This window comes from Oreochromis niloticus, linkage group LG18, assembly GCF_001858045.2.
Source record: "Oreochromis niloticus isolate F11D_XX linkage group LG18, O_niloticus_UMD_NMBU, whole genome shotgun sequence".
Lineage (NCBI taxonomy): Eukaryota > Metazoa > Chordata > Actinopteri > Cichliformes > Cichlidae > Oreochromis > Oreochromis niloticus.
In genome coordinates this window covers 8,262,431-8,278,322 of record NC_031982.2, presented here as the reverse complement: position 1 = coordinate 8,278,322, position 15,892 = coordinate 8,262,431, and the positions used below count along the sequence as shown (strand labels likewise).

Below are 15,892 nucleotides of genomic sequence, written 5' to 3'. Positions count from 1 at the left end.
AAGACACTAACTAGTGTGTGAAATATGTTTTATATATATTGTTCATCTCTAATATTGTAGGCTCTTTATCTAACAATACTAAACACCTTGAGGTGACTGAGCTCATGACCAGGTGCTACATAAATAATATAGATTTGAATTGAACTGAATAAAGATTTAATAGTTGCTGAGATTTTCTGGGGGGGGGTTAGTTGTGTCATTTATAACAAGCATGTATATGTAGTGTTGTTTTGTGTGTGTTTTAAAATAAATAAAGGCACCTGTACACACTTAAGTCTTTATTTGGGTTCCTTTTCCTTTACACTGAGGAGAGATGTACAGCAGAGAGCCATTCAGTGTACACAGCATAAAAGCTTCACTATACATCTATATACAATGTTCCCCTTACACCCTAAATATATACACAGATAAGTTACTCACTAAAAGGCCAACAAACAGAATATACTGTGGCAAACTGGAAAAAAAAAAAAAAAAAATCAAACATCAAGATGCACAACATGCTGAGATCAGCGTTCTAAATATGGATTACATACACATTTGGAGAAAGACATTCACCGCTTTGACATAGATTTGTACAGACAATCTGTGCTGGTAAGTGTTTGATTTGGAGTCATCTTACAATTAAATGAAATTCATTTTCCCTTACATCTTCTTTCACACCTGGAGAAAAGTACCACAAAACATTTAGCATTGTTTGTCCACTGTGCTATGCAGATTTGTTTACTAAGCAGTCCAGTATGCAGGACCAGATACGGGTTAGAAGCCTTTCGACAGTTAAGCGATGAGAACGGGGACTGAAGCACAATACTGACAGAGCCGGCCTTTTAGCTTCTCCGAATAACTGCAGAATCTTTATTTCACAATTTGCATGTACAAGAAAAACTACTATGTCACTGAGGAGGCTTCCAAAAGCCAATCTCAAACTTTTTAAAGAAATTATGGCATCATTTTTATTTCAGAACTAAAAACCTTCCGATCCCAAAGCTCTATCGCTACGGCAAACACAGCCACTTTGTGTCACATGCTTTTCTGAAGCTGAGCGGCAGTTTTTCTTCCATTTGTACGCTTGAAAGAAAATTAAGGGCACAAAGAGTGCACACGAACATTTTAAATGTCCATGCTTAGCCAAGGTGCTGAGCCATTGTAGTTCAACTTTATCCTACTTCAAAAGAAAAGAAATATATATGTTTACGGTACATTACCCATAAAGTAACCTTCAAAATGAAGCAGCAGGGGAGTAAGATACACTGGAAACACACCTCACAAATATCAGATATGAACACAAACACATGAAGAGAACTGAAACATGAGTAGAGATTCACATATATTCTGGGTGCTGTATCAACAATGACCTCTTTGGGTTGATATTACTTGTGGTGTTTCCAATTGACTGGAAGCGACTGTCTTTGTCTGGCTAAAGATTATTATGGTGATACGGCTGAGTTATGAGGAACCTTAAAAGAAATTCGGATGCCGTTATGTTAGCAGTACATATTTACATTCATGTTTTGTTTCCTCCCACCAAGCAATAAAATGACCTGAGCAAAATCTTTAATATTAAACATTTAGTCATTCAACCTTTAATCCCATACAGTGAGCCAGTACTGCTGCTTACATGTGAACACGGGGCACTCATGTTTATGCTTTAAATAACAGCACTACTTATCTGAGGATAGTGATGGGATTCTGTGAAGGTGAGACAACATGAAGGGATGGGATTTTCCCACAGGAACACTTGTAAAGTGACATTATAAATGCAGGCCTCTGAGTCCATCTCTATCAGTTGACCTCTTAAAATCTACCTCCTCCTCCGCCTGTACCCAGAGATATTTGGATCCTCTCAGGGTTCATCTGGTCTCCAGGGTTTTGCCCTCCAGGACCAGCTGAATCTCTTTGGCATCTAGTGTCTCGTACATGAGCAGAGCATCTGCCAGGTTCTTGTGCTCTTTAGCATGAGACTTCAGCAGGGCTTTGGCGCGCTCATATGACTCCTGGAGAGAGCAAGAGAAAAGATGTCAGAGAACATCATAAACAAAATGTTTTTTTGTTTTTTTTTAAAGAACATAGCAGGAGCTGAGTTAGTCTTAACATTATATAACAGATCACACAGACCTTGAGTAACACTCTGATTTCTTGCTCCACAGCTGCTTGTGTCTCTGGGCTTTGTGCTGACAGATCAGTGTAGGTCATTATACCCAGCTAAGAGACACACAGGCAAAGGGCATACTTGAAAAAAATGAATGTAAGGGCATATAAAGTCTTTCACTTTGTGCTGCTTTTAAGCAAATATACCTTTTCACACATTCCATATCTGGTTACCATCATCTTAGCAATCCTGGTGGCACTATCAAAGTCGCTTGATGCTCCTGAAGAACAAGAAATGACTCATTCAATCCTACATCATACATACATTAATTCCACCTTGTCCTGCAGCTTTCTTCACATAAGAATCAGTGTGTTTCTACAATCTACCCTCCTAGTTCGTTCACTCTCTGGTCACTTCAAGGACATTTTCTTACCAGTTGTGATGTAATCATGGCCAAATATGATTTCCTCAGCTACACGGCCGCCCATGCTGACATCCATCTGGGCCAGAAGTTGAGAGCGAGTCTCGCTCCACCTGTCATTCTCTGGAAGCATGGACACCTTCAAAGAAGCATTGTAGATGAAGTTGAGGAAGTTTTAACCAGGCATTAAAGTTTAAAGTTACGTAGTCAGAGTATGAACCAGCTCCAGCTTTCCTTACATGTCCCAGACTGGGGCCTCTGGGCATGATGGTAGCCTTGTTGATTGGCATCGCATCTTTGGTATAGAAAGCTACAATTGCATGGCCTGATTCGTGGTACGCCGTGATGCGCTTGTTCTTATCATCTATCTCTGCACTCCTTCTCTCTGGGCCTTGAGGAAAAACAAAGAAAAGACCACTGTTCACAGAGCTTGTTCAAAGGGGATCATCTGACTGTCGGGGTGTTCGCTGTTATCGTAGCGCCTTTACTTTTGATGATGTACATCTTTACACCAAACTATCACTCACCCATGAGGATTTTGTCTTTAGCAAACTCCAGCTCCTTCATAGTGACCATGTCTTTGCCATCAACCGCTGCCTTTAGGGCCGCCTGGTTCACCAGATTTTCGAGGTCAGCACCAGAGAAGCCCACGGTGCCTCGGGCAATAATATTGGCCTCGATAGCTGCAGAAATAACAACATCCATGTGGTTATGAAAGGACATTATAATGAACCTATTCCTCATTAGCAGATTCTAATTTCTCACTTGGATCCACTTTGATCTTCTTTAGGTACCAGTTGAGAATTTCTGTGCGTCCTTTCACATCTGGTTTGGGTACAGTCACTTGCATGTCAAAACGCCCTGGGCGTATCAGCGCACTGCAAGGGTACGTCAGTTGGTTAAAAAGAAATGATACAGTGCAAGCATGTAACGTGAAACACAGCCCAGAGGGTTTAGCTCTTTTTTTTTTTGCATTGCCAATTACAACTGATAGAATGAAGACTGTAAACTTTGACATTTTTAAAATATAAGCAGTGATATTTTCGCTGGGAATAAGAGACAAAACATACTTATCTAAAGCCTCTGGGAAGTTGGTTGCCCCGATGATGATCACCCCTTCATTTGGTTTAAACCTACAAAATTAAGATTTCAAAAATTAAGGATTCCCTGATGACTCTCATTTAAACCTCCAAAAATATACAGCACCATCATTATGCCACCCAAACCAATCACAAAATCTATCATTCTGTTTGTAATAACACACATTTCGCTTTTTGAGAAATAATTTTAGCAGACATGCTTCCTGAACATTCATAAATGTGAGTTTTGGTTTTAGAGATTACCCATCCATCTCAGCAAGAAGCTGGTTGATCGTCTGTCTGGAGTAAGGGTGCATAGGAGACTCTATCCTTTTCCCACCCACGCTGTCCAGTTCATCGATGAAAATCACGCAGGGAGCGTTGGCTTTGGCCTCCCCTTAAGAAAAGCAGTCACCCAAAAACAATAAACATATGCCACAATCAAGCAATCAACTTTAAACTCTAAATTCACTAATACAAAAAAAAAAAAAAGTAAAAAAATATGATGCTAATAACATTTTTTTTTTTTAAACGCACTGAAGAGATTCCTGATGCGACTCGCTCCCACTCCAACGAACATCTCATCAAACTCTGAGCCGGAGGCATAATAAAACGGTACTTCTGCCTCTCCTGCCACTGCTCTGGCCAGCAGGGTCTTTCCAGTCCCTGGAGGGCCCACAAGTAAAACTCCTAAATTAAAGAGAGACAAAACAGAGGACAAAAATGAGTTTAAAAAGAGTAATGCCAGAGGTCACTGTGAATGTGCCACTGTGAAAAATAACCTACCTTTAGGCAGCTTTCCTCCTAAAGCTGTGAACTTCTGTGGGTTTTTCAGGAACTCCACCACTTCCTGCAGCTCATTCTTAGCTTCTTCGACCCCTTTCACGTGCTCAAATGTCACATTTTTCATCTGCACAGGGTCCACGGCTGAGTCCAGGCCTGATGTGGTTCGGAACCGCACTGTCCAAAATGATTAGATTAAAGTTCGAAATCATGCGGCATGTCATGGTTAATCAACTCTCACACAGACAAACACATTAGTGTTGGCCACATCACACAGCAGCACCACTGCAAATGGTTTAGTTGGAACAAGCTTACTTAGCTTGCAAGTGTTTAGCTCTATTGTTAATATTTTACCCGATTATTAAAATATTAGTACTTTGGAGGCAAATTATTTCAAAACTAAGATCCAGTGTTTGGAGGGAAAGGGGGCCTTTACCCGATATGAAGGGCGTCTTCGAGATGCCATACAGCCCAACAAGAAGCAGCACCAGCAGGATTAGACGAGTCCTCCTAAGTGAGTCTGAACGGTCAAACAAGAACATCAGCACAGTTTAATTGTGTATAATGATACTGAGTCTAGGTGTGCTTGTACTGAAACTTGCCTTGAGTTCGCTGTGTCAGGGCTTGAGCTTTCAGGAAACCCTCAGCGAAGCCCCTCTTGAACGCATCCTGCTGTCCATCAGGTATGTTCTTGTTCTTCACCACGCTGTCTAGACTTTCAACTTCTATCCCCTTGTCACGTGTGAGAAACCCCTGCAGTCCAAAGCAAGTCTGATCAGTACTGCAAACTACAATCCTGCATCATTGTTACTCTTGCAACAACCACCAGAGCCACAGGTTCTACAACTACAGGGACAAGATGAGCAAACCTCAGTCTAATATATATATTTATATATATAAAAAAACATTTCTTTGGTCATCAAGTTAAATAGTGTCACAGACTAAACAGATATAAGCTGTCACACTGTCCTCAAGTTTTGTGACTGTAAAAGCTTTAAAAGAAGAAGAAAAAAGGCAGTGTGCCGAATTTTTCTTTGTTTTTCATACTTGCTACTGCGTTTTTTTGCACATTGATAACAGATAGTATTAAAAATGTTATACACGTCCATAACATAAGGATTTGGCAATGCATGCCAACCTTGTGAATAAACATGTACCTTCATAAAAGATGGCGTGAACCCTTCAGAGTCGGCAGGCCTTTCGAAAGCTGACTGCAGTCGTCTTGTTTTGCTCCTTAAAGTTTTAAAACCTCTGGTCTGAACCAACGCTGAAATAAATCACGCAGACATAAACATAGTAAGTCATCAGCAACTTTATCAAAAACAGAGTCCAGTAAAATAGCTCTTATCAGTTATGTCAATGGGATGAACAAAATACAGGAAATACTTATAGATCCGAGCTCAGCCATAAACATCACTTAGAATTAACACCTTTATAACAATTTCAAATAAACGTTTAAAAAGTTCCAGCAGTAGAGCTTGTATAGACGTTTCACAAGTGTAGCTAATAAATTGGTCAGTGAGTGTAAATGTATATGTTGTTACAGCTAGAATTACAACGCAAATGTAAAACAAAGAAAATATAGATATGCTTGCAATGACCCTGTCAGTAATGTCAGCCTGTCTTGCTTTCATATAAACATACAAACCTACTCAGATCATTTATTTGTTGTAACTCAATATGAAGTCTTTCATAAAATTATTGAACTACTTTGCAATCTACGGTTACCTGGCCAGTACTGGAGATCTGTACAGACAGACTGAAGTGGTGAAGGGTGCAGCCTTGAAAACACCGGTGTCGGCATGCGACTCCATGAGAAGCCTGGGGAGAGAGAACAAAGTATGAGTGTCGTTTAAATCATGAGGTAACTGCAGGGCAAACTGGTAGCAGATGCCTTACTGTCTCATTAAGGCCTCAGTCACACAAGCTTAGAGACCAGTTGGCAGTTATTTGGCAACTACTGGTCAAAAGGGAAACGTGTGCATTCATCAACATGTTGCAAGTGGTTGCTGGCAGTCACCAGGCTTAGAGACCAGTCAGTGAGAAATCTGTAACCACAGAGGCTTGCTTCCTTTAAGCAAGAAAAAAAAAAAAAAAAAAAAAAGCGCATTCTGTGTTTGGTTGGCAAGTGGTTGCTGGAGATTGATGGGCGGGAAATTGGTTGCAAAGACGTACATGGTGCTGCACGAAAAAGGTTCTTGTGACTGCTTCAGTCACTAAAAGGTTACACAGTTGCTCAAAGTTTGCCTGGAAGATGAACTAAAAGTGATGGCACCAATCTGCTAGAAACCCTAGCATGAAGGTTTCTGATGCAAACGATTTCACCAGGGGAATGCACATTTTTCCCTCGCAACCTGAAATTGCAATAGGGTTGCTAACTGGCTTGTCGGCCTGTGTGACAATCATTTAGTAGCTACACTAATCAATCAAATGTTTCCCTTGATTAAATCGTGACAAGTCTACATTGGCTCAGCAATATTAGAGGTGTTATGAAGCACTTGTATTAGGTGATAAACATGAATCTAGAAGTCACTGATGTGAGATAGAGATATATTGAGATATATCTTCCTCACCATGCTTATTGTGGAAAAAGGAATGTGTGGAGAGATGCGAGGTCCTCCAGGCCGTCTGACCACCAAATGCAAGTGGCGCTTCCTGTGGGCTCAAGTGTGGCAACACACGATTCACCAGCTCATCCAGCTGCTGCGTTCCCAGATCTGATAAACCCAGCTCCCGTAAATTCCACACAGACTGTAAACAAACAAAGTACATAGCTTTTCCTATGAGGTGTGTGTCATATTTTTAATAACATTGAGTATGCAATGTTTTGGTTATTGCTCAGAACATTAAAGCAAGTGTCAGGACATGCACTTGTACAGCGAGTACCTCGGCACAGTGTAGTTCTGGGTCTGCAGCACGCTCCTTATGTTTTCTTGATTTGCAGGAGGCACTGCTGCTGCTCCCCACTGAGCTTTTCAGAGAGTGGAGGACGTTGATGAGGTGACTTAGGGGTACAGTCACCTGTGGTCATTGCAATTAGTTAGTGAATGACTAGCACATTGTGAATATCAAAAGATACATTTACAAGCTGAAGGCTGCTCATATTGAGACTGGTGATGATGTAGACATATTACGTTAGCTAGTCGGTGTTGCAAAGTTGCATGGCATAAACAAACATAAACATAGCTACATATAGGTGATTGACAGATTAATTGACGACCCATCGCTCAATGACGCAGTTTACTATTTGACACACAACTAAGGACACAGCGGAGACGGGGAAACTATCATTAACGCGCAAGCCAAAACTTCTCTCAACGACCCACGTTGCTTATTTTACTTTAAATACGGGAAAACAGCAGATAACTGGTGTGGCAACATCTCCACTGACGTAAATGCACAGTTCAAAATAAACTACAACGAAAGACAGCAGGGGGAGTCATAAAAACAAGCTAAGGTTAAGCTAGCTTACTAGCACGTTCAAGTGAACCAAAAGAACAAGAGCACTACTATTAGCTTGAGCTAACTTATCCTGCTTTCTTACCTGTGGCTGGACCGTCGTTGACAAGGAAAACATATTTAATTGTCACCTGTGCAAGACCCCAGTTAAGCTATATGCAAGTTATATGACTGTCCCTGAGAGTTAAAGGTCCGTGTTTGCGGCAAGAAGTGACAGCGGAAAATAACCCGGATATGACCTCCACCATGTTGTGACAAATTTTGTATCCCGGTCGAAATTTGACTCCCTTTGGTGGCCACGCTAAAGTACCTATTTATTTATTTTTAAAGAAATGTCCAGCTCAAGATGTTATGCCCAACCTTGAGCTGGAAACGAATCAAGCATAACTTTCAACCACTAAAACTGATTTATCTGTTCCGGAATGAAAGCATATAACTGTAATTTTACGTCTCAGTAAAAAAACAAAAAACATAATAGTAATACGCATAAAAGTAAACGCACTTTACGGGGTTTTTTTTCAGCTTTTGTAAAAAAGTAATTTTGAAAATTCGTGGATAATAACAATAATATACTTTAGCATTTTTTTAAAAAAAAATAGCTTGCACATTCTGGTGGATTAACCATTACAGAAAAATCCAAAAATATTTTAGTAACTACTCACCCTGATAAATAGAAATAAGAAAACACTCTTGGAAAACACTCACAGCCTCTCAAATAAGCATCAACATAATTAAAAATGTGATTCTTCTAAGAATGTCTTTATTACATTTAAAATGTGCTTCATATGCTCATATTTTACAACTGTAAGCATTATCCTTGCGTAAACCAAACAATATTCTTCACTGTCTACTTAAAACTGGCAAGAAACAAGAATGTTTATATAGATATGTGGATTGTCTGCACTCTTCTCAGTTGTTTTTTTTGTTTTTTTGGTTACTATAGCAGTAAAGCTATAAAATAAATAGTCTGACACAAAAATAATAATGTTTCTCACATCAAGTGTGTTTTTGACTTAAAAGAAACTCTCCTAAAATATTTATCTATTCAACACAACACATATAAAAGACCAATGTCCTTGCAATTACATTACAGTATATGTAATGGAACACTCTAGTTTGAGGGGAAAAACTAATTGAACTATAAAATGTACAATAAATAACTGGGAATGAGAATCTCTAAAACTCTTTATCGCTTGAAGTCTACAGCTATTGCATGACAATGAACCGTGAATTAACTTCATAAGTTATGCAAAGGTTCTGGAAATCTCCTCGTCATATATAAGATCACCACCTCATGACAGACTAACTGGAGCAAAGAAGCTGGGCCAGCACTGGTGATGCATAAATCAAACCCTTTTCTTAAATACCTCAAAAATCTGCTTCAAGTTAAAAAGCTACACTACATTGCCAAGTTTCCAACCATTCATTCATCTAAAACAGCCTTTTAAATTTCTGCCGATGCCTCACTGAACTCTGCATCTGATTTTAGCTCAAGAAAGCCACAAAACCCCAAAAAAGTGCATCGTTTTCATCCACAGTTCATCTTCTTTGATCGATGTTGATAGTTGCCAGACAATTCACAGTATTTTGCTGTGAGGAGAAGAGCAGAAACTGAATTTTAGTTGTGTTTCATTGTGGTCATAAAACAGGAAGAGTCATCCCTCACAACAAACCCAAATTCTTACTAAGAGACTTTTTCTCACCTTCTCTTTCGTTGTAAGTAAAGGTGAACAAGCCAGTGGGTGATAAGAGGCCAGAGTGCGGTGAACACAACTGTGAGTGGGGAGAAGTCACAAGGCCACCATGATGGTCTCAGGAACTTAAAAGAAAAATCAGAAATAAAAAAACAAGAGGGATAAACGCACTTTGATTTCCCAGTGGAACAAAAAAAAGCCTCTAACTTCCACTTTGAAACAATTCTAGATATCATAATAATAACAAGAGCACTCAGAGAGCACAAAGGCTTTGCTAAAACACTGTTTTAATACAACATGGTGACATCAGCAGGTTTTTATGACAACACACTGATCTCTGACCCTTGACCTATGACCTTGAAATGTTAAATACTGAAATGGTCGATTTTATTATCTTTGCACATATGATTGGAGCAGAATTGGCTGAAATCTTTGATTTCTGTGGACTGTGAAAACTTGAGATATTATGATATATTCACATGTGTGAAACTTTATGGCATCATTGTGAGGTCGTAGGGCATTGTATTGAAAAAAACAAAAAGTGTTGTACAGCTCTGTCCAGTCACCTTCATATCATTTATTACTCACTATGGTTTCCTGAATTTTTATATTCAACATTAACTTTAACCTCGGGCACTAACAATGAAGGCTAAGGTCAAATGTTTAGCAAACCGAGGTACTCATGTCCTCAAGGCCTAGTATATTGTTGTTAAGTTTGAAGATGATCTATTAAAAAAATGCAGGTAATATAAAGTTTTTACTGATTTTCACATTTGGTGTGACTTTGAGCTTGACCTGATTTTCACCAAAATTAAATCAGCTCGAGCTGTTACTGGTATCTACTGTCACACAAAATTTGAACATGATATGCTGAAAACTGTGGATGCTAGAGTGCTAACAAACAAACAGGCAGGCAAACAAACCGGTTACATACTTCCTCCCTTTGGGGAGAGTATAATAACAGGTCATGCTTCATAGCTGAGAGCAAAAAAGCTATTTAATGAGCACCTGTCTTGGTACAGTTACAGAGTCCCCCCGCCTTGGCAAAGATGATCTTGACTGAAAGAAAAGAAAACATGAAAATTATTTTAAAAAAATATGTTAAAGAAAACATCCTTAGAATCAGTGATTGTCTTGAAGGAAATGAAAATAAAATCAATTTTGAATTTGTCGATTTTAATTTAATTTTTTATGACTTAGAGAAAAACTGTGACAAAAAGTTCCTTAATTGCACCTAAACAGGTGGCCACATGTCTGGTTGTTCACCTGTGACTTGGTCAGCTCCTCCAGAGCATGCAGCCTGTACAGCACATTGGCCATGTCGCGCTGCAGTCTCAGCAGAGCAGTGGCTATTTGCTCATTGATGCTTCCCCTGGTAACGCTCCCAGGATGCAGTCTGCTCGGTGACACACAACAGCAGGTGGCATTTACGCTCACACATGGCTCAGCGCTGCAGGTAGCCCTCGGTGTCTGAGAACCTGGAAGGAGATCCAGACTACATGCAGACTTTATGGAATGGTAGGAAGGGTATTAGATTCATATAAATGCTCAGGAGAATAAACGGGGGAATACATTGTGAGAGACTGCTAAATCGGGGATTCAGCATCATCTACAGTAATCTCACCTCTCCCTGTTCTTGACAAGGAGCTGTTGTGTTTTCTTGGACTAATCCCTTCTTTAACATCTCCTGTGAGGACATGATCTTCTCCATCTATCAGGGTGGTGTTGCTCTCAAACCAGACATCCCTTTGCTTCATCGAGCCAGCTCCTGATCCCTGTGAGAGGCCTTTGGACGTGGACAGCCGCTTAGCAGGAAAATGAAGAGCATCATCACACTTTGTATGGACGAAATATGAATAGCTCATGCAATGGACTTTATTTTTATTTGGAAAGCATGTTTCGCACCACACCTCATCCGTGGCTAGGTGCTCCATTGAGTCACAGAACTCTTCATTATCTGAGTCAGTGGATCGGTGGTTCTTCTCAGGAATAGCATTGTTATGATCTAAGGCACAAAAAAAGGAAAAGAAGAGCATGTCCAGCATTGTAAATTGTGCCTAAAGCCAAAATTTTTCAATTACAGGCTAAAGAGAACTATACTGTGCAATTTGACAGCAATTTACAGGATGATGTCTTATCAGATATTTTGGTTTTCCATATCCAGCATGCAATCCAGTAAATAATTTTAGCATTTCTATGTAATCTTACCACTCAGATGTCCATTAACATGCATGTATGGGTTATACTGTACACTGGGCTCTATGGTACATGCCAGCTCTTCCTCCTCCACATCGCTGTTGAGGGAGCTGTGTGTCCCGTTGGTGAAGGAGGACACGCTGGGCTCCACACTGCTGCAGGAGCCTTTAGTGTCAGACCTCCACCTCTTGTCCTCCACCATTAACAGCCGTGGGTCAGGACTCCAGTCTGACATAATACAAAGACATGGACTATGGGAAAGAATATCTATCTATCTATCTATCTATCTATCTATATTAAAGTTATTTCTTTATATAGGCTTTTTCTTTCCATATCTCACACTGGATGTATTTTATGAAAATATTTTTTCTTTATCTGATAGAAATGCTGTGTATTATTTATATGTTTTTCCTTATTTTCTGTGATATACACCTACTGTGACAATGGTGGATGATCATATTAAACATGGCCTAAGTTTCAAATGATAAGGTCAGTGACACCAAAAATGTCTTAATATGATCAGTACAAACCTCCACTCATTTCATAGTGTTTATGAGGGGCAGCCAATAAGAAAAAAGTTGATTTAGAGTGAAGGGGATGGGAGCTATGATGCTTTCAGATTGAGGGTTACACCGAGGCACACAATAAATGTTATGTAGATCTGTGAATCGTGCAAAGCTATTATAACCTAGTTGTCTTCAGTTTAAAAATAAAAATATGGAACTGGAAAAATCCCATTCACGTGTGTCTTGCATCCTTTAAATATTCAACATTTCACGATTTTTTGTATTTTTCCCTGAAAGAAAAGGGGCGGAAATCCCCAAACAAATCTCAGCTAATGGTCTTATCTAATACTTGGCAATAAGGGTTTATGGGATCCCAAAGAGCAGACTTAATAGCTGCACTGATTCCCTGCTAAACTCATTAAAAAAGGCAAACAAATAAGGAACGTTAGGAGAAAAGCAATTATTTGGCTGTGTGTTGCCTCTACAACACAAACCAGCACCTCTGTCAGCCAATGACCCAAACTACACTGTACCTCTTTCCTCCTCCTTGTCTTCATCGTCCGCATTGTGTCCTTCATCCCCATTTTCCTCTTCCTCACTTCTCCTCCATTCACTACTTCCCTCATTTCTCTCCACGCCACTATTCTCCTCGCTACTGACACTCAAGCCACAAGCACTGCTGTCTTTTTCGTTTTCGTGGAGGTTCTGAATATCAACCCACAGATCCCCATACCCTGAACAGTGAGGGAAATGCTCTTGATTAATTCAAAAATTACATATAGATGCACAGCAAAAATCTGCACAACAGAAAAGCCACACAGGAAACTTGACATCACTTCACACTTCACGGGCTCTGCACACTATAACAACGCCACAATGCGAGCCAACAGACCAACACGCCTTAGCACAGCACATACTAGACATGACAAAAAAGCACAAGAAAATCTGTTCAAATTTTTTTTTTGTTACAGCTCATACAGCTTAATGCAGAGACGATTTTCACTCAGCTGCAACAGCAATGAAAGCAACGTAACTAGACTAAAAAACTCTATCAAGTCTACAGCAATCGCAAACACCAAAGACTTGCCTTCCATTGTTGGCTTCTTAAAAGGTTTAACCAGCTCATCTAGGGATAAAAACACATGTAAGACATGCATGAAGAAAAAAAAGATCACTATATCACCCCATCTGAGCAGCACTGCTATCACCTGTGGGCTACGGTGTTTTCATTTCCTTTGACGCGCTTTCACATGTGGACCAAAAGCCACACCAAACCACTCAAAACATTTACAGTCGCTTAGCAACAGGGTCATTACAATGTTTAGCAGCTGTACATAAAGATGAGCATTTCAACATCTCTTACCGGGAAAATGAGAGAGAGCACCATCACAAATTTTCGATATGACACTAACAGAAACTTGTTCGTTATTTGGCTTTCAGTACATATCACATTGAAGTTGGATGAAAATGTATTTAGATTTAATCTCTGTGAAAGCTCCTGTTTTAAAGAAAATCAAGTGTGTGTATGAGAAGCTGTAAACTAAATATATGCCTAATATATGCAAAACGGTGGTTTCTACAGGCCTCCAAATCTGCTGTCAGAGGCTGACAGCCAAACATTTTAGGGACTGCAAGCATCCATCACTCTATATGAACTTAACTTGATAGTCCACATTCACAGAGCCGCCAAACCAGACATTTACCTTAAAGATGTGAAGGATCTAGCTCAGTTAGTTTTCTAGATAATGGAATTTGACTGAATTTATTTATTTTGGCAAATTTGATGAATTGAGATGGAATGATGCCATGTCATGACACTATGCTGATCAGAAACAACTTGAGAATACTCCAGAGGCATGTTTCCAGGCTTGCTTTACCCGCATGTTGCGCAAAGGGCCTGGTGAAGGGTCTCCTGTCCACCTCGTTTTCTTCAGCCTCCTCTCCCTCTACCTCTGTGTAGAAATTTCCCAGCATCTGTACCAGGTCAGACACATCTTCTGAAATTGGCACAGTCTCCAGAATCTGAAAACACACATACAAATTTGATAAATCAACAGAAAGGCTCTTTTGATTCGGGAGCATTACGGTACAAATGCATGCAAGTTGAGGCAAACAACAGTGCCAATAAGGTACTTTATATTTTGCAAGAGGGGAGTTGTTTAACATATCCCTCGACTAAATGCCCGCGCTTTTCTGAGCACGCCAAGTCATTTATTCAAAGCATGATGCCACGAGTGTTTATTATTCTGCGTGCTGCTTCTATTCAGCCCCAGTTTTGTCTAGAAGGACTTACCAGCTGGATGTTTTCAATATAACTCTTCATGGCTTCCTCCTTTGTCATATTTCCTAAAGAGCTCCATGCATCCCTGAGAACACAAAGTCATAGCTCAAAATCATGTGGGGCTGTGAAGTTGAAGTCTTTTCTGTATTTGTGCAACAGTATAAGGGGGAGAACTAAGTGCATTTGGCTCCATAGTAAAATAGCCATGCAGTAGTCATACGTGCCACAGGGGAGGGACCCTGATAGTAGAATTTCATGGCTCTTGTGCATTTTTTTTAAACTAGTTGGGGTATTATGGGTCCATATTAGAAATGCATATACCATTTAGCTTTTCCGTGGGTGTCCCAGAAGCCGGTTGGTCTGGAAATGTTGCACGGCCCCATAGTGGCCTGCTTATAGTAACTGTAGAACATCAGCATCATGTCATCAGATGGCTGAAAAGTACCTAAAAAATAAGGAAACAACAGAAAGGCAAGCTCAGGCTTTCTGAGCAGTAAACCAGTAACACACAATGTGGCAAAGATGCATGAAGCGTCTGATTCGGTTAATCAGCTCTCATCCCTGTAGCAGCTTTGGGGTCAGCCAAGTGTGAGTGACAGCTCTTAAGTGCAACACATGTAGGTCAATCACATAGAGTGAACAAACAAGCCCAGTGAGGACAGATTTTACACTCCACAGCTGATCATTGAGCACTCAAGTTCAACCACTTTCTACTTATTTTCCCACATGGGCTCTATAACAGATTTTAATAAGTCATCACCTTCTTCGGGCAAACTCCGGATCACTTTAACTGCCGCAGCAAATTTCGCCTCCAGGCTGTGCTTGTCCTCCTCCTGCGCCATGCCGAGTCCACTGAAGGATGACATGAAGGAGTCCTCACATCTTGAGCAAGAAATTGAAGCAATTAATGAAAAAAAAATCAGAAAGAGCTGAAGGGAGGGGGTGACACAGTTTGTTCACCACTGCACCTTGCTGGCACCTGTCCTGTATTTGTAAAAGGCCAGCTGCTTTCTCTCTAATCTTGGATTTTGAAATTGTTCTATATAATTGCCCTCGTCGTTTTTTTTCTTTCAGCGATAACAGACTATATTCTCCGAGTGAAATGCATTTTTCTGTGGTTCATTTGCTCACTCACCATCAAGTTCACATTGGCCGGTAAGATAATTATTTCATTAGCCCGGTGTCTGTCTGCAATATGCAGCAAAAAAGCCAATCTGCTCCGGTCAAGGATGAGCCAAACACGCAACGTTTGAGCCTTAAACACGTCTGGGTGATGTAGTTTTATTCAGTAAAAAACCTCTGCAGATGGTGGTGCACATCTCAATGCTTACGCATTCAAATCCCACAAACCTCTCTGAGCGGAGCTTTAAACCGAAGCGGTGTGTGG

General features: G+C 40.2%; 2 protein-coding genes across 6 annotated transcripts; both read right to left on the bottom strand.

The window, feature by feature from the left end:
* Nucleotides 1-263: 263 nt before the first annotated feature.
* Nucleotides 264-8,110, bottom strand: yme1l1b (YME1-like 1b). Its single transcript, XM_005458101.4, has 18 exons — nt 7,914-8,110; nt 7,256-7,390; nt 6,943-7,120; nt 6,098-6,190; nt 5,527-5,636; nt 4,972-5,122; nt 4,806-4,889; nt 4,373-4,546; nt 4,124-4,276; nt 3,851-3,983; nt 3,578-3,640; nt 3,273-3,385; nt 3,035-3,190; nt 2,747-2,898; nt 2,520-2,646; nt 2,293-2,366; nt 2,113-2,199; nt 264-1,991 (listed from the first exon to the last, which is right to left on the bottom strand). The coding sequence occupies exons 1-18, from the start codon at nt 7,944-7,946 to the stop codon at nt 1,848-1,850; spliced, it is 2,160 nt and encodes a 719-aa protein (XP_005458158.1). The 5' UTR covers nt 7,947-8,110; the 3' UTR covers nt 264-1,847.
* Nucleotides 8,111-8,566: 456 nt separating this feature from the next.
* On the bottom strand, nt 8,567-15,765 carry LOC102077222 (acyl-CoA-binding domain-containing protein 5-B). Of its 5 annotated transcripts, none has more exons than XM_005458105.4 (14): nt 15,641-15,765; nt 15,266-15,357; nt 14,827-14,950; nt 14,518-14,590; nt 14,102-14,246; nt 13,312-13,350; nt 12,758-12,958; nt 11,731-11,946; nt 11,433-11,527; nt 11,147-11,327; nt 10,789-11,000; nt 10,531-10,581; nt 9,532-9,647; nt 8,567-9,418 (listed from the first exon to the last, which is right to left on the bottom strand). In XM_005458105.4, the coding sequence occupies exons 2-14, from the start codon at nt 15,345-15,347 to the stop codon at nt 9,406-9,408; spliced, it is 1,548 nt and encodes a 515-aa protein (XP_005458162.1). In that variant the 5' UTR covers nt 15,348-15,357; nt 15,641-15,765; the 3' UTR covers nt 8,567-9,405. The 5 variants fall into 5 exon arrangements, with proteins under 5 accessions (XP_005458162.1, XP_005458161.1, XP_013131852.1 ...); XM_005458104.4 differs by having other exon boundaries at nt 15,266-15,387; nt 15,641-15,764; XM_013276398.3 differs by lacking the exon at nt 12,758-12,958 and having other exon boundaries at nt 15,266-15,387; nt 15,641-15,764.
* Between the last annotated feature and the right edge of the window lie 127 nt (nt 15,766-15,892).

Excerpts from the sequence above, each read along its gene's own strand:
- yme1l1b (XM_005458101.4), bottom strand. The coding sequence starts at position 7,946 with ATGTTTTCCTTGTCAACGACGGTCCAGCCACAG. Across the intron at positions 3,641-3,850 it reads CTTCTTGCTGAGATGGATGG|GTTTAAACCAAATGAAGGGG; the intron begins GTAATCTCTAAA and ends TTAATTTTGTAG. Across the intron at positions 2,367-2,519 it reads CCATGATTACATCACAACTG|GAGCATCAAGCGACTTTGAT; the intron begins GTAAGAAAATGT and ends CTTGTTCTTCAG.
- LOC102077222 (XM_005458104.4), bottom strand. The coding sequence starts at position 15,371 with ATGTCATCCTTCAGTGGACTCGGCATGGCGCAGGAGGAGGACAAGCAC. Across the intron at positions 13,351-14,101 it reads GCCCTTTGCGCAACATGCGG|ATGAGCTGGTTAAACCTTTT; the intron begins GTAAAGCAAGCC and ends TTTTATCCCTAG. Across the intron at positions 11,328-11,432 it reads AGCACCTAGCCACGGATGAG|CGGCTGTCCACGTCCAAAGG; the intron begins GTGTGGTGCGAA and ends TTTCCTGCTAAG.